The sequence below is a fragment of the Cherax quadricarinatus genome, chromosome 64 (genome assembly GCF_038502225.1).
Source record: "Cherax quadricarinatus isolate ZL_2023a chromosome 64, ASM3850222v1, whole genome shotgun sequence".
Lineage (NCBI taxonomy): Eukaryota > Metazoa > Arthropoda > Malacostraca > Decapoda > Parastacidae > Cherax > Cherax quadricarinatus.
Window position 1 is genome coordinate 3,290,288 of NC_091355.1, and position 19,194 is coordinate 3,309,481.

The 19,194-nt window shown below is 37.9% G+C and overlaps 2 protein-coding genes across 5 annotated transcripts in view; one reads left to right on the forward strand and one right to left on the reverse strand.

The window, feature by feature from the left end:
* Nucleotides 1-19,194, forward strand: part of mle (dosage compensation regulator mle) — an 80,296-nt gene that overhangs the window by 58,542 nt on the left and 2,560 nt on the right. For all 4 annotated transcript variants that reach the window (XM_070098725.1, XM_053792807.2, XM_070098724.1 and 1 more), the window contains 5 exons: nucleotides 431-621; nucleotides 1,365-1,529; nucleotides 2,427-2,531; nucleotides 10,123-10,221; nucleotides 16,264-16,410. In XM_070098725.1, coding sequence (XP_069954826.1) covers nucleotides 431-621; nucleotides 1,365-1,529; nucleotides 2,427-2,531; nucleotides 10,123-10,221; nucleotides 16,264-16,410 — 707 coding nt within the window. The remainder of the gene's footprint in view (nucleotides 1-430; nucleotides 622-1,364; nucleotides 1,530-2,426; nucleotides 2,532-10,122; nucleotides 10,222-16,263; nucleotides 16,411-19,194) is intronic.
* The window catches only part of LOC128699965 (cytochrome c oxidase subunit 6C-1), a 49,255-nt gene continuing 31,593 nt past the window's right edge, over nucleotides 1,533-19,194 (reverse strand). The window contains exon 4 of the mRNA XM_070098726.1: nucleotides 1,533-2,476. The gene's annotated coding sequence lies outside the window, so the exon portion shown is untranslated. The remainder of the gene's footprint in view (nucleotides 2,477-19,194) is intronic.

Sequence of the window (19,194 nt, forward strand, 5' to 3'; positions counted from 1 at the left end):
ACATTAGTTGCACTTGTCCTTTTACTTTACATATTGTCGGTAATTCTACCAACTTTATTACATCTTCAAGGGTGATGGACTGATTACATCGTCTTCACATCTCTACTTCTCTTGCCTACTTTCTGTACTCGACTGAAGAAGCCCACTGTGTAGGTGAAACGTTTCAGAATAAAGATGCCTAAATGTTACCTATGTGTCTTACTTACCATATTGGCTTTCTCATCTTTTCTCTTCACCTATATTTTGGTGTATTCTGTGAAATGAATAGTTAGTGGTGAAAGTGTTGAATGATAATGAAAGTTTTTTCTTCCTTTTTGGGTTTTTATTTCTTTTGGGTCATCCTGCTTTGGTGGGAAGTTAAAAAAAAAAATGATAATAAATTTTGAAATTAATGAAACTGAATAACTGTTAAATGTTTGTTTCGGTGCAGCTCCAGAATACCGTCGACTTAGTCCATTTCAACGTGCTTTTGCTGGCAACCGCTACAGTGACCACATAGCAGCATTAAGTGCATTTAATTCATGGGAGGAAGCCAGAGCTGGTGGAGAAAATGCTGAGATTAGGTTCTGTGACTACAAAGGACTTTCTATGCCTACATTAAGGGTTACTTGGGAAGCAAAGGTCAGTTATTCAGTGATTTGTAATTTTTTAATCTATTTGTGTATTTGCTTTGTTCTTTTTAGGAACTCAGTGTTTTGATAGAGGCAATATGTAGAAACTTGCCCAGATGTTTGTTTGCACTAGCAAATGAGAGGTGAGGATAAGAGAGTACATAAGAGGAAACAAATGAAAACGGAGTGGGAAAATATGTAGTATTTTGAAAGGGTGAGGTGCAAAATAGAGTAGACTATCATAGCAGTACTGCACTCTATTAATTTAATTCTTATTCGTAGACTAGTACCAGAGAATTTGTATTGCATTATTCTGTTTTGTTTTTCATCTTCATAAACTAGTACCACTAGCTAAAAATTTTATTTTTTTATTTCATGAAATATCTTATAACTTTTTTTATTTTTTGAACCAAGAGCCTAGTAAATATGAATAACATAATTTAACTTGTGTAGATTGTGTTTTACAATACCCAAGTCTTTTTTATGTAAATGGCATATTGTTTCTATACCTTAAAATGTGTAGTCTTTACAGGGTTTCACAATGTGCAATAGTATTTTTGGTAAATGTTTGCATTTTTACCAGTGTTTATGTAGCGAATCTAATAATTTGGAGGATTTCATTATAAACAAAATCTATATCCAAGTGTAGTGCCCTAGCAGAGTGAACTATAATAGTCTGAGACTGTTAGGATCTGTTAAGCTTGGGCCAGTAGGCCTTATGTTCTTGTGCAAATAAAAAAAGTTTCCACACAGAATCAGCTGAAGGAGTTGCTTGTCAATACTGCTGGATTTCCTGAAGAGTGTCTTCTGCCTCAAACATTCAATTTTTATGGTCCAGATCCTAAGCTAGACTTGGTAGTGGGCCTTCTAACTTTGGGACACTATCCAAATGTCTGTGCTCACAAAGAAAAGCGTAAGGTATGCATTCTTCTAATTTTAATTTTTTTTTATTATACAGTAGTATTTTCTTACTAGTCATCAATGCATTTAAAAAAATATAAGATCTCATGAAATATTTTGATTCATTCACACGTCTCCTGTCTGGTAACCTCTATATACAAGAGAATCTGATTGTGAACTAAATAATTAGCAATTTCTTACTTATACTCACCTTCATGCGCTGAATGAAGAGATTTTCTCATTTCTGTCTTGTTTGCTTTTTGCATGCTTAGAGAAAACATGACAAGTAGATTGTAAACATGTTGATAGCAAATGCTGTTTACTGGTATGGTTTCTAACATGTGAAGGCAAGTAATACAATTATATAGTAAAAATGGTTAATGTCATCTGCTCTGTGGTTTGCAGAATATGAAAGTCTGGTAATGCATGACTGTATATCATTTTTTTTTTTGTATCATTTAAAGTACTGTAGTACATAAATATAATGACAGGCTATTAAAAAAGTGAGATTTCATTACTCAAATGCTGATAGTGGACCCGGTTTGAGAGCCTAGGACATTAATATCTAGTGTATGCAAATCTTGCAGGTTTATGCAAATCTTGCAGGTTTATGCAAATATTCATGTACAGTACTTTGTCTTTCTAAATCTTACTTAAAATAAGCGTGTCATTGATGAACAATCAAGGGACTGAATGTGCTGTAATAAACAGTAGTATACTTTTAAATTTGCATTCTTTACGGTACTTTTTTCTTCATTCGGTCCTGATATGTTGTTATTTGCATGTGGTAATTTGATTTGCCCGGAGATAGTTTTGGGTTTCAATGTTTCCATGGCCTAGTCTCAGACCAGCCTTCTGATGCATGTCTTAATCACCCAGACTGTTGATGCTGATGATATTCTCTTGAATTGGCAGGTGTTGACAACAGAATCCAAGGCTGCTCTCATCCACAAGTCATCTGTCAACTGTAGTAATCAAGAATTAATATTCCCCTCACCTTACTTCGTGTTTGGAGAAAAGGTTTGTAAAAATGTAAAACTTAGTTTACAAAGTAGTACCTGGGTACATTGACATGTCTTATTTATGAATTTTATATTTTGGTGTCCCCCCAAAAAATACAGTAGAAAACCTTAAATGGCACCATCTTAGTTTGTATTTTCAGTATTCTGTGATTTAAATTTAGTTTTTCATTTCCAATAGAAGCATGCCCATTTCCGATAAGGCACTTGAGAGCCCAATTCATTTATGTTAAGAAGTGCCATGGTAGGCAGGCAGGAGACCCATCACAATTCAGTAGTTTTAGCAGTGAAGGGAAAGGTGTGAGGGAGGGTGAATGAATGTAAACAAACAGCCTCCCACCTGTGTCACTTTATATCATCACTCAGTTTTTCCTTCTTTCATCACCCCATCTCTTCTCTGGATATTTATCATGGCGTCCAAATGAAGTGTAGATAACACTGGTGAAGTAAGGAAGAAAATTAAGTATGAAACTGCTTGTTTCAAAAAATTAGCCATGATTGAGATGCTGAAGGGTGGTGTATGCATCATGAAGACGGCACGAGCGTTTTATGTTGGAGAATCAACTATTTGTTCAAAACAGTGAGATGAAGATAAAGGCTTATGGATTGAGTAATCCTCATTGCAACATAAAAAGAATGAGGCCATTACAGCTAAACAAGATAGAAAGTTTGCTAAATTTGTGGATTGAAAAGCAAACAAAGAAAGGAGTCACACTTGATGGCTTTATTAGGAAAATACCTTATCATACTATAATTTATTGTGCATCAAGTAAAACTTCTTTAGCTCTTGTTCTGTCACAATGGAACATTGTTCTAGCCCATTGATAAATTCACCTGACAACTTGATTAACTTGTCAATACCCACAGCTTTTGACGGTTTAATATAACTATTAACCCTAGCCATAGCTAAGGTTAGATATTAGCAAATTGTGTTGAGAATTGCACAAAATCAACACCTGCATTGTAAACAATATAAGTGAGTGTGCTTCACACAATGCCATCTGTGGTTGCCACCATAATTTTATTCAGGCTAAAAGTGGTGCCAGACAATCTGTTGCCAGAAAATTGGTGTTGTGCATGTATATATAATATTGCTTACATATACGTATGTATGATCAGTATAGGTTTATTTTTTTATTTTTTATCCATCTACTATTGTTTAAATCAAAGGTGGTAGTTGTCTTCTGATTTCCATATTAATTTATATTTTTTTCTTTTACAACACACCAGCCATATCTCACTTAGGCATGGTGACCTACAAAGAAAAATGAAAGTTTTTGGTTTTAGGTCTCCTTAAAAAGAAAAACTTTTCTTTTTCTTTTTAGTAATTTATAGTAATTGAAATATATTTGTATACTGTATAGGGCAAGGAGGAATAACATCTTGTAGGAGTGAGGAAGAGCCAGTTGTGAGTGTGGGGGAAGTTTGTGAGGCAGTAGGTAAAATGAAAGGGGGGTAAGGCAGCCGGAATTGATGGGATAAAGATAGAAATGTTAAAAGCAGGTGGGGATATAGTTTTGGAGTGGTTGGTGCAATTATTTAATAAATGTATGGAAGAGGGTAAGGTACCTAGGGATTGGCAGAGAGCATGCATAGTTACTTTGTATAAAGGCAAAGGGGATAAAAGAGAGTGCAAAAATTATAGGGGGATAAGTCTGTTGAGTATACCTGGTAAAGTGTATGGTAGAGTTATTATTGAAAGAATTAAGAGTAAGACGGAGAATAGGATAGCAGATGAACAAGGAGGCTTTAGGAAAGGTAGGGGGTGTGTGGATCAGGTGTTTACAGTGAAACATATAAGTGAACAGTATTTAGATAAGGCTAAAGAGGTCTTTGTGGCATTTATGGATTTGGAAAAGGCGTATGACAGGGTGGATAGGGGGGCAATGTGGCAGATGTTGCAGGTGTATGGTGTAGGAGGTAGGTTACTGAAAGCAGTGAAGAGTTTTTATGAGGATAGTGAGGCTCAAGTTAGAGTATGTAGGAAAGAGGGAAATTATTTCCCAGTAAAAGTAGGCCTTAGACAAGGATGTGTGATGTCACCGTGGTTGTTTAATATATTTATAGATGGGGTTGTAAGAGAAGTAAATGCGAGGGTCTTGGCAAGAGGCGTGGAGTTAACTCTTTGAGGGTCGACAGGCCCTCTCAGAAACTCGTTCTCAGGGTCGGCCAAATTTAAAAAAAAAAAAAAATTCTTATGAAAAGATAGAGAATCTTTTCCCGATCATAATGACACCAAAATTATGAGATTTGATGGAAAACTTACGGAATTATGCTCTTGCGAAGTTAGCGGTCTCGGCGATGTTTACGCATCGGCAATTTTGCCCAATTTGAGCCCCATTTTCGGCCAATTCCTCTGTACTAGTCGACAATAAACATGAATATTTCGCTAGAACTACATTTTTTCTATTGAATGAGGGCAAGAAACCACCCATTTACCATTTTCAATTATCCAATACAGTGGTCAGAATTTAGCAATTTTGCCAATTTCACACAAATTTCAAAAAATGCCAATTTCCGAATAGGGTCCAGAACAAACAAGAAATACATTCCTGGCACTAAAATGACATTTCTTCTGTTCATTAGTCACGTCTCAAGGCCCCTCTTACATTCTTTTGCTTTCCACTTTGAATTTTTATTCTCGCGAAAAATAGAAGATTTACTGTTATGCAGACTACTGCATTAGTGTAAAAAATGGTATAACTCATATTGGCGCACTTGCAAAAGAATGTTAGACTCACCAGTTGACGTGTATTGGACGCTTGGCATGATTTGTTTACTTTTGAACTTTGGTAAAAATCGAACATTTCTGCTACTTTGAGCTCAATTTCAAGGTACTTTTCATTGTAAAACAAGTGAAAATCATCTCAATTTCTGTGATATGCATTCCATTCTATCAAATGACACCAAGAAAACTAGAATACAACAATAAATACCATACGAAAATACAGTGCAAAGTCGCTGTTTTATGCCAAAAAAACGGTGAAAGTTTTTTTTCTCATTATGCACTGTGTGCTGCAGGATTTTTTTATACTGTGCACACTGACCACCTAGACCCATTCTTTCATATGGAGGCCTACCAGCCTTTTCCCGCGAGATTTGACGGCGCTAGAATTTATGCGTACTAGTACGTCAAAAACCCCTGCGCGTAAGACGTACTAGTACGTCTGAAACCCTCAAAGGGTTAAAAGATAAAGAATCACACATAAAGTGGGAGTTGTCACAGTTGCTCTTTGCTGATGACACTGTGCTCTTGGGAGATTCTGAAGAGAAGTTGCAGAAATTGGTGGATGAATTTGGTAGGGTGTGCAAAAGAAGAAAATTAAAGGTGACTACAGGAAAGAGTAAGGTTATGAGGATAACAAAAAGATTAGGTGATGAAAGATTGGATATCAGATTGGAGGGAGAGAGTATGGAGGAGGTGAATGTATTCAGATATTTGGGAGTGGACGTGTCAGCGGATGGGTCTATGAAAGATGAGGTGAATCATAGAATTGATGAGGGGAAAAGGGTGAGTGGTGCATTTAGGAGTCTGTGGAGACAAAGAACTTTGTCCTTGGAGGCAAAGAGGGGAATGTATGAGAGTATAGTTTTACCAACTCTCTTATATGGGTGTGAAGCATGGGTGATGAATGTTGCAGCGAGGAGAAGGCTGGAGGCAGTGGAGATGTCATGTCTGAGGGCAATGTGTGGTGTGAATATAATGCAGAGAATTCGTAGTTTGGAAGTTAGGAGGAGGTGCGGGATTACCAAAACTGTTGTCCAGAGGGCTGAGGAAGGGTTGTTGAGGTGGTTCGGACATGTAGAGAGAATGGAGCGAAACAGAATGACTTCAAGAGTGTATCAGTCTGTAGTGGAAGGAAGGCGGGGCAGGGGTCGGCCTAGGAAAGGTTGGAGGGAGGGGGTAAAGGAGGTTTTGTGTGCGAGGAGCTTGGACTTCCAGCAGGCATGCGTGAGCGTGTTTGATAGGAGTGAATGGAGACAAATGGTTTTTAATACTTGACGTGCTGTTGGAGTGTGAGCAAAGTAACATTTATGAAGGGGTTCAGGGAAACCGGCAGGCCGGACTTGAGTCCTGGAGATGGGAAGTACAGTGCCTGCACTCTGAAGGAGGGGTGTTAATGTTGCAGTTTAAAAACTGTAGTGTAAAGCAGCCTTCTGGCAAGACAGTGATGGAGTGAATGATGGTGAAAGTTTTTTTTTTTCGGGCCACCCTGCCTTTGTGGGAATCGGCCAGTGTGATAATAAATAATAATAATAATTGCTTAACTTACTTGCTACACTTTATCGCTGAACTTAATTGCTACAATTAGTTTATTTTTTCACTTCACTTTTCACTGATTTTTGGCTTTTTCTCAACGCTTTCCTCACTTTCATCTGCAGGGAGTTTCAATAAAAACCTGTCCAAGGAGGTTTGTTTCATCCTCCCTTTCAGAATGTTTTGGAAGTGAAACATCGTTGAACCAGTCCCGACTGACCACTAAACAATTTTTTCAATGCTTCATCCGTTGAAGTGCCTGGGGTCTCCTGCAGCAAATCAGTGTAAATGCCTCATGCCCTCTCGCAGAGGATACCCTTTGTCATGGTATCTCCTGCGAGCTGTTTCTCTGTCAACCACTTCAACAGCAGCTTCTCCATCTTTTCATGGACAGAGGTCCACAGCTTAGAAATTATTGTAACGACCTTGGCTGTCGCTATAGCCTTCATTGACTACTCCTACTTTAGTATTGTACTTATGGTAGAAGTACTACGCTCGTACTTCCTGGCCAAGTCTACAACCCACACACATTGCTTGTGTTTATCTATGATTTCATGCTTTAATTCCATGGACATCATCCTCTTTTTCTTCTCAGCACTATCCTTTGCACTTACTTTCTCAGGACCATGGTTAAAAAAAAGAAATTTGGCAGAATAACTGCACAGAATACAAGCAAAACACGGTCACTGCTGAGGGATGTTGTGGCATTCGCTGCGCCAACCAGTGGCGTCGTTTTGAAGCTCGCTCATTATTATTATTATTATTATTATTATTATTATTATTATAATGGGGAAGCGCTAAACCAATAGGATTATACAGCGCCTGTGGGGGAGGGGATGGAAGGTATTCAGGATTAATTTAGGGAACTGGAACACAGATCAAATTCCCAAGAGTGCCTCACCAGGGTCGAGGAACCTCCCTTGAGGGGAAAGCTCGCTTGTAACATGGATTTTGACTCGTAACTCAGAGCAAAAAATCAACTGAGCAACGGCTCGTATCTCGAAAAACTCGTATGTTGGGGAACTCATAAGTCGAGGTTCTACTGTATTATGTAAAGCATTTGTGATTTTGGGTATAGCAGCTGGAACTGACAGGATCATGACAGAAATGTTAAAAGCAGGGGGACACATAGTGTTGGAGTTGTTGGTATTTTTGTTTAATAAATGTATGAAAGAGGGGAAGGTACCTAGGGATTGGCAGAGAGCATGTATAGTCCCTTTATATAAAGGGAAGGGGGACAAAAGAGATTGTAAAAATTATAGAGGAATAAGTTTACTGAGTATACCAGGAAAAAGTGTACAGTAGGGTTATAATTGAAATAATTAGAGGTAAGGCAGAATGTAGGATTGCGGATGAGCAAGGAGGTTTCAGAGTGGGTAGGGGATGTGTAGATCAAGTGTTTACATTGAGGCATATATGTGAACAGTATTTAGATAAAGGTAGAGAAGTTTTTATTGCATTTATGGATTTAGAAAAGGGATATGATAGAGTGGATAGGGGAGCAATGTGGCAGATGTTGCAAGTATATGGAATAGGTGGTAAGTTACTAAATGCTGTAAAGAGTTTTTATGAGGATAGTGAGGCTCAGGTTAGGGTGTGTTGAAGAGAGGGAGACTACTTCCCAGTAAAAGTAGGTCTTAGACAGGGATGCGTAATGTCACCATGGTTGTTTAATATATTTATAGATGGGGTTGTAAAAGAAGTAAATGCTAGGGTGTTCGGGAGAGGGGTGGGATTAAATTATGGGGACTCAAATACAAAATGGGAATTGACACAGGTGCTTTTTGCAGATGATGCTGTGCTCATGGGAGATTCTAAAGAAAAATTGCAAAGGTTATTGGATGAGTTTGGGAGTGTGTGTAAAGGTAGAAGGCTGAAAGTGATCATAGAAAAGAGTAAGGTGATTAGGGTATCAAATGATTTAGATAATGAAAAATTGGATATCAAACTGGGGAGGAGGAGTATGGAAGAAGTAATTGTTTTCAGATACTTGGGAGTTGACATGTCAGCAGATGGATTTATGAAGGATGAGGTTAATCATAGAATTGATGAGGGAAAAAAGGTGAGTGGTGCATTGAGGTATATGTGGATACAAAAAAAGTTAATACTTGACATGCTGTTGGAGTGCGAGCAAAGTAACATTTATGAAGGGATTCAGGGAACCCAGCAGGCCGGACTTGAGTCCTGGAGATGGGAAGTAGTACAGTGCCTGCACTCTGAAGGAGGGGTGTTAATGTTGCAGTTTAAAAACTAGTGTAAAGCAGCCTTCTGGCAAGACAGTGATGGAGTGAATGATGGTGAAAGTTTTTCTTTTTCGTGCCACCCTGCCTTGGTGGGAATCGGCCAGTGTGTTAATAATAAAATAATAAAAAAAAAAGTTATGGAGGCAAAGAAGGGAATGTATGAAAGTATAGTAGTACCAACACTCTTATATGGGTGTGAAGCTTGGGTTGTGAATGCAGCAGTGAGGAGGCGGTTGGAGGCAGTGCAGATGTCCTGTCTAAGGGCAATGTGTGGTGTAAATATTATGCAGAAAATTCGGAGTGTGGAAATTAGGAGGTGTGGAGTTAATAAAAGTATTAGTCAGAGGGCTGAAGAGGGATTGTTGAGGTGGTTTGGTCATTTAGAGAGAATGGATCAAAGTAGAATGACATGGAGAGCGTATAAATCTGTAGGGGAAGGAAGGCGGGGTAAGGGTCGTCCTCGAAAAGGTTGGAGGGAAGGGGTAAAGGAGGTTTTGTGGGTGAGGGGCTTGGACTTCCAGCAAGCGTGCGTGAGCGTGTTAGATAGGAGTGAATGGAGATGAATGGTATTTGGAACCTGACGATATGTTGGAGTGTGAACAGGGTAATATTTAGTGAAGGGATTCAGGGAAACCGGTTATTTTTATATAGCCGGACTCGAGTCGTGGAAATGGGAAGTACAGTGCCTGCACTCTAAAGGAGGGGTTTGGGATATTAGCAGTTTGGAGGGATATGTTTGTGTATCTTTATAGGTATATGCTTCTAAGCTGTTGTGTTCTGAGCACCTCTGCAAAAACAGTGATAATGTGTGAGTGAGGTGAAAGTGTTGAATAATGATGAAAGTATTTTCATTCTTTTTTTGGGTCACCCTGCCTCAGTGGGAGACGGCCGACTTGTTAAAAAAAAAAAAAACATTTTCTGTATACTGCTCTGTTCTAGTTTTTATTCTTAGCTTCTCTGTCTGAAAAACTTTGCATAAATATGGGCCTCAACATGTAAGAAGCCTTTGTATCAGGTGTGGCTTATTGAAAAATAACTTATTCTTATTGTTTTATTGTAAAGCTTGTGTTTAAAAAATTTTTGCTTTGTAGATTCGCACTCGAGCTGTGTCGTGTAAGCAAATGACAATGGTGACTCCAATCCACTTGATGCTGTTTGGATCTAGACGTGTGGAAGCTGTGGAGGGTGTTGTAAGTATATTCAGCATAATTTGCTTTGTATTTACCACTGTTTATATTCTTTGCTATGTTACTGTAGTTATAAAGGAATTCTGTAGCTCTTGACCACTCTTACTATGATAATAGTTTTCCAGCCATCTTTTATTTTGCTATATTTTTTTTTATTTTCACCCTTGTCAGTTTTCCAAACTATTCAGATGTGTAGTTGTGAGAGTACTAATATAAAGGCAGTGGTGCTTTGACTGAAATTAGCTTTTGCAATGGCAATAAATTAATACACGAGATAGTACTTAAGTGGAGATAGTTGTGTAAAACTGCTTTAGTCTGCTTGCAAGCAAGGCATGGATAATGTGGGTTATCGTTAGACCAAATTCATGTCCTTATGAAAAGGCACCTGTTGAGTTATAGTGATACATCTTTAAGTTACCTTCCCTTTTGTCTCGTAATGGTAAAGATAGCGTTTATGTATTATAGATAATTTTATTAGGCGAATAGAACTAATTTTTTTTATAAAATGGCAATCCATTTCTTTCCATATTTAAATATGAATTAATTTCCTTTAACTTTTTAATGTGCATTCTGTGTCATTAGGCAAATCAGTTTGTCTTAGAGAGATTTATCTTCTTTCTTCTTTCAACAAACCAGCCGTGTCCCACTGAGGCAGGGTGGCCCAAAAAAGAAAAACAAAAGTTTCTCTCTTTAAATTTAGTAATGTATACAGAAGGGGTTACTAACCCCTTGCTCCCGGCATTTTAGTCACCTCTTATGACACCCATGGCTTTTGGAGGAAGAATTCTGTTCCACTTTCCCATGGAGAGAGATTTATCCGTAGTCACAATATAAATTTGCAGGTAGAGAGAATGATTCCAATTAGAAAATTGAGTTGCAAGTAGTAGGTTGGTAGACAGTTGCCAGCCAGGGTGGTACTACCTTCCTACCAAATGAGTAGGAAACAAAATCCTGTAAACTTTTTTTTTTTTTTTTTTTTTAAATAAAGTAGGATTGCTAGTGTCTTTCTTTGTCTCATAAAAACCCAAGATGACAGGTGCATCTTGCTACTTCTGCTTATGTTTAGTTCTTACTACACATACATGTACTTGTAAATGCATACATACCTATTTTCTTATTAGTTCTTGAAGTGAAGAAGAATTTTTCTTCCACAAGCCATGCACGACATAAAAGGCAACCAAAATGTTTGAATATGTGTGAATGCAGTACATAGAGTTGATTCTAAATGTTGCAAATAAAAAGAAGCTAAATATCCTAGCTCTAAGCAAAATAAAGCTGAAGGAAATAGATTTCCAGTGGGGAGAGAGAAATGGGCTGGTGCATTGAAAAAATAAATCAAGGATTGTGTTGATTAACCCTTTCACTGTTTAGACCCCTGCTCCCAAACTTGCTCTCAGTGTCAAAGAATTTAAAAAAAAAAATTCTTGTGAAATGATAGAGAATCTTTTCCTGGTGGTAATGACACCAAAAGAACGAAATTTGTTAGAAAACTTACAGTATTACGCTCTTGCAAGGTTAGCAGTCTCAGTGATACTTACGCTTCGGCAATTTTGCCCACTGTGAGCCCTATTTTTGGCCAGTTCCATTGTTCAAGCCAACCAAACTTGTAGCTTTTTCACTAGAACTCCTTTTGTTCTGTCGATTGAGTACAAGAAACCACCCATTTACCGATTTCAACTACCCAAGTGATCAGAAATTGATAATTTGGCCCATTTCATACACAATTCAAGAAAGACCAGTTTCAAAATAGGGTCCAGAATTAACATTGCGAACATTCCTTTCACTTAAATAACATTTTCTCTGTTCATTAGTCACATCTCCAGACCCCTCTTATATTACACTTGCTTTCCATTTTGAATTTTTATTTGCACAAAAAATAGGAGATTTACTGCTATGTAGACTGCTGCATCATTGTAAATATGGTATAAATAATATCAGCGCATTTGTGAAAGCACATTAGACCCACCACTTGACATGTATTTTCCTCTATTTTGAACTCAATTTCAAAGTACTTTCAGTCTGTAAACCATTCAAAATCATCTCTAGTTCTGTAATATATCTTTCATTCTATCAAATGAGGCCAAGAAAACGAGAATACAACCATAAATACCATACAAAAATACACTGCAGAGTCGCTATTTTAAACGAAAAACACAGTTTTTATTTTCTCATGCATTGTGTGCGGCAGGATTTTTTTTTTTATACTGCGCACACTGACCACTTACTCATTCTCTCATATGTAGGCCTACCAGCTTTCTCCTGCAAGATTGGAAGCCGCTTGAATTTTTGCTTACTATTACGGGACCAACACTGGCTTGCAAGCTGTAATATCACAGCACCGACAGTGTAAGGTTAAAGTAAGAGTGGGATGCAAAAAGTGAGTTGTATTAAGTTTTTATGCACCTGGGGAAGAGGAGAGAGAGAGATTTTGGGAGATGTTAATCGAGTGTTTAGGGAGTTCTGAACCAAGTGAGAAAGCAATTCATGTGGGGACCTCATGCTAAAGTTTAGAGAAACTGTTGTAGAGGGCATAGTAGGCAAATTTGGGATCCCAGGGGTAAATGATAATTGTGATCTTTAATTGAACTGTACATAAAGGTTTGGTAATACATAATACAGTAGGGCCCTACTTATATGGCGGGTTAGGTTCCAGGCTGTCGCCGGAAAGCAGACATCGCCGGAAGGCAGAACGCCATTTTTTTCCATTTATAAATGCATATAAATGCCAGACAACAAGCTTACACTAAATTATATTAAGTTAGTAATAGAACTAGGCATTAAAAAACACAAAGTAAAATACATTCACAGTAAATTCATTACTTATCTTAAAGTGTATTTGTAATCTTAATGTAGGGAGAGAGGTGAGTAGTAGTACTTATTTGTAGGAAGTCAGGTGCAGGTAGCCCAGGTGTAGGTAGCACTGGCTCCCCGTCTCATATTTAATATACGATATTTAAAACATCCCAGAGAGGTAAAATACACATACAGTACACTCATTATTTACCTTAAAATATGTGTAGTCTTAATATAGGAAGAGAGGTGAGTAGTATTTATTTGTAGGAAGTTAGTGTAGGTAGCCGGTAGGTGTAGCCCGCCTGGGCTACACCTACCGGCTACCTACACTGTGGTCCAGAGCCATATTATTAACATCGACATGCCTTGTTCACTGAATTTAATCATTTCTAACAACTACCTTTAGATGCCATAATAAACAAAGGTAGAAGTAATGAATAATTCATGCCGAAAATTGTAAACAAAAGCGGAGTGAGGGAGTGGCTGGGCCAAACGCAGATTCATACGTTTTCTTTGATGGCTGCTCAGAGAAAACATAATGTCCCTCCACCCGGCACCACACAGCTCCACAAGTATTATTATCAGAGCACATACAAACTATGCAATAAATGCCAGACAACAAGTTTACACTAACTTATATTAAGTTAGCAATAGAAATAGGCATTAAAAACACAATAAAAGGTAAGATACACACAGAGTACACTTATTACTTACCTTAAAATATTAATATTAATGTGTGAGAGGTGAGTGGTAGGGTGTTTATTGAATAAAATCAGAATGGCACACCATCATCCTCTAACTTGGCACTTAAAGCAAGAGGCTTACGACTTCTCTTTTTATCACAGCTAAGCTTAGACGCCATCGTCAATGAGAGCCAACTAGTTAACGAAAGAGTAAACGAGAGAGAGAACGAGATACAGAGTTGAGACAATGTAAGAACACCAACTGAACAGGTAGTGGACGATCACTTGGTCAGGCGAAAGAAATGCGTATTAATATGTGTCTACTTTTAGTTCATTCACGTCCATTTGTAAGAGTTTGTAAAACATTTACCTCAATATTTTTTTATTATAATAATAATTACCTCACAATACAAATACTCTTACATTGTGTACAAGTTGTACAAGTTAGTTCAGAATAAACAAATAGCACCACACCATTTTTAGAGTGAATGAAGATAATAATAATACAGTGGACCCCTGGTTTACGATATTATTTCATTCCAGAAGTATGTTCAGGTGCCAGTACTGACCGAATTTGTTCCCATAAGGAATATTGTGAATTAGGTTAGTCCATTTCAGACCCCCAAACATACACATACAAACACACTTACATAATAAGTCACATTTGGAGCTGATCGTAAAGCGGGGGTCCACTGTATTATTATTAATATTAATATTATTATTATTATTATTATAATAATAATAAGCACTAAACCCACAAGGGTCGTGAATTGCTATATATAGAGTAAAGTTATCCCCCAGTGTTTGACTAGAGAAAACGTAATTCTTCCGACACTCCCTACACAGCTGTTTTGTAAAGAAATCTCATATTTACATCAATTTTTATTCTGTGAGTGTATGTATCATGTTTATATGCTGTGTAATGGGTTTCATATATAGTTGTGAGGAAAATATCATAGATGGATTAATGAAAATGCCTATATTGATGTAAAATAAGACATTTAGTGTGCCAAAGAGTGATTATTATTACGTAGTATTGGCGTCATGAGTAGAGAGACTCTTAGCGATTTTAATGTGTACCTGCATCCCAGCACAGTGTGTAAGTATATTTAGGTACAGGTATACATAAGTATAATTATCAGAGTACATATAAAATATGCAGTAACTTTAAAACACTTGAAATTTTGGAAAGTGGTCATGGAAAATGTAAACAAATTGGGTGGGGGGCGTGGTATTTGAAAGACCGCTTGCCGTATAGCAAATTTTGGTCATAATTTGACATCGCTGTATTAGCAGAACGCTGTAAGGCGAAATGCCGTAAAGCGGGGCCTCACTTTACGTGTTTTAAGAAAAAGAGGATAAATACTCGAGATACAATATAGGGCATAGTGACAGCATGTTTTGATTGTGTAATAGCAGATAGAAGATTGATGGCTAGGCTTCTGGATGTGTATGCTTTTAGAGGGCAACAGATATATTAGATCATTATTTATTGTATCACAGAGAGAGAGAGATGGGGTATTAGGATTCAATCTACTGGCAATAAGAATTTTGGTGGTGACTGCCACAGCCTGGCCAGTATGACTGTTGGGGTATTAGGAGAGTATCATCAGTAAGAGAGAAATGAAAGTTTATAAACTAGACTAGGAAGTTAAGGTAAGATATAAACAACTGTTGGGAGAAAGATGGGGTAGAGAGAGTATAGGTACCGAGGAGGACAAAAAGGTATGTGGTAGATTTAAGAATGCAGTGTTGGTGTGCAGCGGAACTTTGTGGATGTAGGAGGGTGGGTGCGGTAAAGAAGAGACGCGATTAGTAGAATGATGAGGTAAAATGAGAGAATGATAAGGGAGAAGGAGTTAGCATATTTTGAGATGGTAAGGGAGAAAAAGTTAAGATATAAGAGGTTTTTATAAAAGACAAGTGATAAGATTGTGGAGTATAAGGAGAATTGAAGAGGGTTAAGAATGTTGAGGGAAAACTGGTGGGTGGGGTATTGAGGCATCTGTAGAAACAAGGTACCTTATCCATGAAGGCAAAAAAGGGGAATGTACCAGAGTATAGTGGTATCAACATCATTATGAATGCAAAGCATGAGTTTTAAATGTTGCAATGAAGAGGAGACTGCGGCCAGTGGAGATGTCATGTCTAAGGTAACATTTGTGAAGGGATTCAGGGAAGGCAACATTTATGAAGGAATTCAGGGAAGGTAACATTTATGAAGAGATTCAAGGAAACTGGTTAGCCAGACTTGAATCCTGGAGGTAGGCAGTACAATGCCTGCACCCTGAAGGAGGGGTGGGGATATTGCAGTTTGGAGGGGCATCTAGTTGCAGTGCTGGCACACCTCTGGCATGACAGTGATAGTAAGTGGTGGTGAAAGTGTTTCTTCTTTTTTCGGATCACCCTACCTCAATGGGAGATGGCCAGTGTGCTAATAAAAAAATCACACAGGCAAAATATTTTTAGTCACATACAATTAAAATTGACAACGGTACATATTACATTGAGCTCTGAGAATAATGTGTACACATAACTGTTGACCTTTATTTCATCATCTTTAACACAGGTTCGCTTGGATGGGTGGATTAATTTAGATCTCCCAGCTGAACTTGCAGCCAAGATCTTGACACTGAGGCCATCTTTGGAGAGTCTCATTGTTAGAGGAGCATCAAACCCTGAGGGTATAACTGAACCTTCACATCAAGATGAACAAGTAAGTTTTATGAAAACAGTATACTACATACATAAATACATCGAAGCATATAAGTGAGCAATATTTAGATAAATGTAGGGAAGTTTTCATTGTATTTATGGATTTAGAAAAGGCATATGATAGGGTGGATGAGGAAGCAGATGTTGCAGATGTATGGAATATGTAATATGTTACTAAATGCTGTAAAGAGTTTTCATGAGGATGGTGAGGCTTAAGTTAGGTTGTGTAGGAGAGAGAGAGAGATTACTTTCCAGTAAAAGTAGGCCTTAGACAGGGGTGTGTAATGTCACTGTGGTGGTTCAACATATTTATAGATGGGAGTGTAAAAGAAGTAAATGCTAGGGTGTTGGAGAGGGGTGGGATTAAATTACGGGAAATCGAATACAGAATGGGAGTTGACACAGTTAATTTTTGCTGATGATACTGTGCTATTGGGAGATTTTTAAGAGAGGTTGCAAAGGTTAGTGGATGAGTTTGGAAGGGTGTGTAAAGGAAGAAAGTTGAAACTGAACATAGGTAAGAGCAAGGTGATGAGACTATCAAATAAGTTAGGTAAAGAAAAATTGAATATCACATTGGACAAGGGAGTATGGAAGAAGTAAATGTGTTCAGATATTTGGGAGTAGACTTGTCAGTGGATGAGTTTATGAAGGATGAGGTAAACCATAGAATTGAAGGAAAAAATGTGCAGGGTGCATTGAGGTATCTGTGGAGACAAATAGCATTATATATGGAGGCAAAGAAGGGAATGTAGAGAGTATAATGGTACCAACACTCTTATATGGGTATGAAGCATGGGTCGTAAATGCTGCAGCGAGGAGGAGGCTGGAGGCAGTGGAGATGCCATGTCTAAGGGCAACGTGGTGTAAATATTATACAGAGAGTTTGTAGTGTGGAAATTAGGAGGAGATTTGGAGTTACTATTAGTATTATTCAGATCTCTGAGGTAGTGTTGAGTTGGTTTGGTCATTTAGAGAGGATGGAGCAAAATAGGATGACTTGGAGGGTGTATAAATCTGTAGTGGAAGGGTAGGGGTCATCCTAGGGAAGTATGGAGGGGGTAAAAAGAGGTTTTGTGTGCAGGGAGTTTGGACGTACAGCAGGCACATGTGAGCGTGTTAGATGGAAGTGAATGTAGATAAATGGTTTTTCAGAATTGACAAGTTGTTGGAGTGTGAGCAAGGAAATATTTTGCGAGAGATTCAGGAAAACCAGTTAGCCGGACATAAGTCCTGGAGGTGGGAAGCACAATGCCTGCACTTTAAATGAGAGGTTAGGGATATTTACTGTGACATACAGAACTGTCGTATCTGAGTGCCTGTGCAAAGACTGATCGTGTGTGTTTTTTGGGTCACCCTGCCTCAGTGAGAGATGGCCAATGTGTTGAACATACATACTACATAGGGTGTGACATAAACAAGGAATGAAAATGCACATGAAATGTCAAAAGTATCAATGTATCATGCAGTGATACCATTTCTTGCCTCTCAAACAGCCTGTCCCTGTTTGCCTCATCAATTCTTTTGAATACTTTATATATTGCCATGTGTACCCTGGTTCTTCTGTCCTGCAGTGTCATTAGATTCAGTTTTGTTAGTGCCTCCTCATAGCTTATTGCCTTTGATGTATCCAGGTCCATCAAAAGTTTCCTTACCTCTTTCCTTGTTGTGTGAATGAAAGTATTAGCACTGAAGAGCAGGATATATAATAGCTTATCGTTGAGATCATAACTACAGTTTTGATACTTTTTTGCAGTCTTTTACATGCAAGTATTAAATTTCAATTTGTTTGGGTGGAAGTCTGTCACTTTGACTCATGTTTTATGTATTTGCTATGTTTAGTAACATTTTATCATCAAATAGTAATAGGTCTTTTATAGACTGTTTATTGCAAAGGCAATAGCATTAGTGAAAGGTGTTGGAGTTAATGGGCAACATTTGATATAAAGGAGAAATGGAAGACCCAGAATGCTTCTCTGATGCATGCCAATATTTATTGGTCATTGGTGCCTTTTACTGAAGTAGGATTGGGTACAATAATGAGTGACCTCTGGGTCCATAATTCTTCAGTGCTGTTTAGAAGTTGTTTGGTATGTTTATTGTATCTGCCATGGAGTTAGTATTTTACACTTGTTATATATAAGAATCTTTCTTCTTTCAACATAAAGCTGTATCCTACCGAGGCAGGGTGACCCAAAAAGAAACACGAAAGTTTCTCTTTTTAGATTTAGTAATTTATACAGAAGGGGTTACTAGCCCCTTTCCCTGGCATTTTAGTTGCCTTTTATAATATGCATGGCTTATGGAGGAAGAATTCTGTTCCACTTCCCCATGGAGATAAGAGGAAATAAACAAGAACTAGTAAGAAAATAGAAGAAAACCCAGATGGGTGAATATATATATATGCTTGTACATGCAAGTTTGGAGGAGGTATGTTATATCTCTTTATATATGCTTTTAAACTGTTGTATCTGAGCACCTCTGCAAAAACAGTGATTATGTGTGAGTGAGGTGAAAGTGTTGATGAAAATATAAGTGTAGTGTGACCTAAGTGTAAGTCAAAGTAGCAAGACGTACCTGAAATCTTGCATGTTTGAGACAGAGAAAAGGCACCAGCAATCCTACTATCATGTAAAACTAAGTACAGGCTTCCGAGTTACACTCACTTGGTAGGACAGTAGTACCACCTCCCTGGGTGGTTGCTGTCTACCAACTTACTACATAAGATATACTATAAGAATATATGTATGCATTATCTTCTCAGATATTATTGCTATCAGTAAAT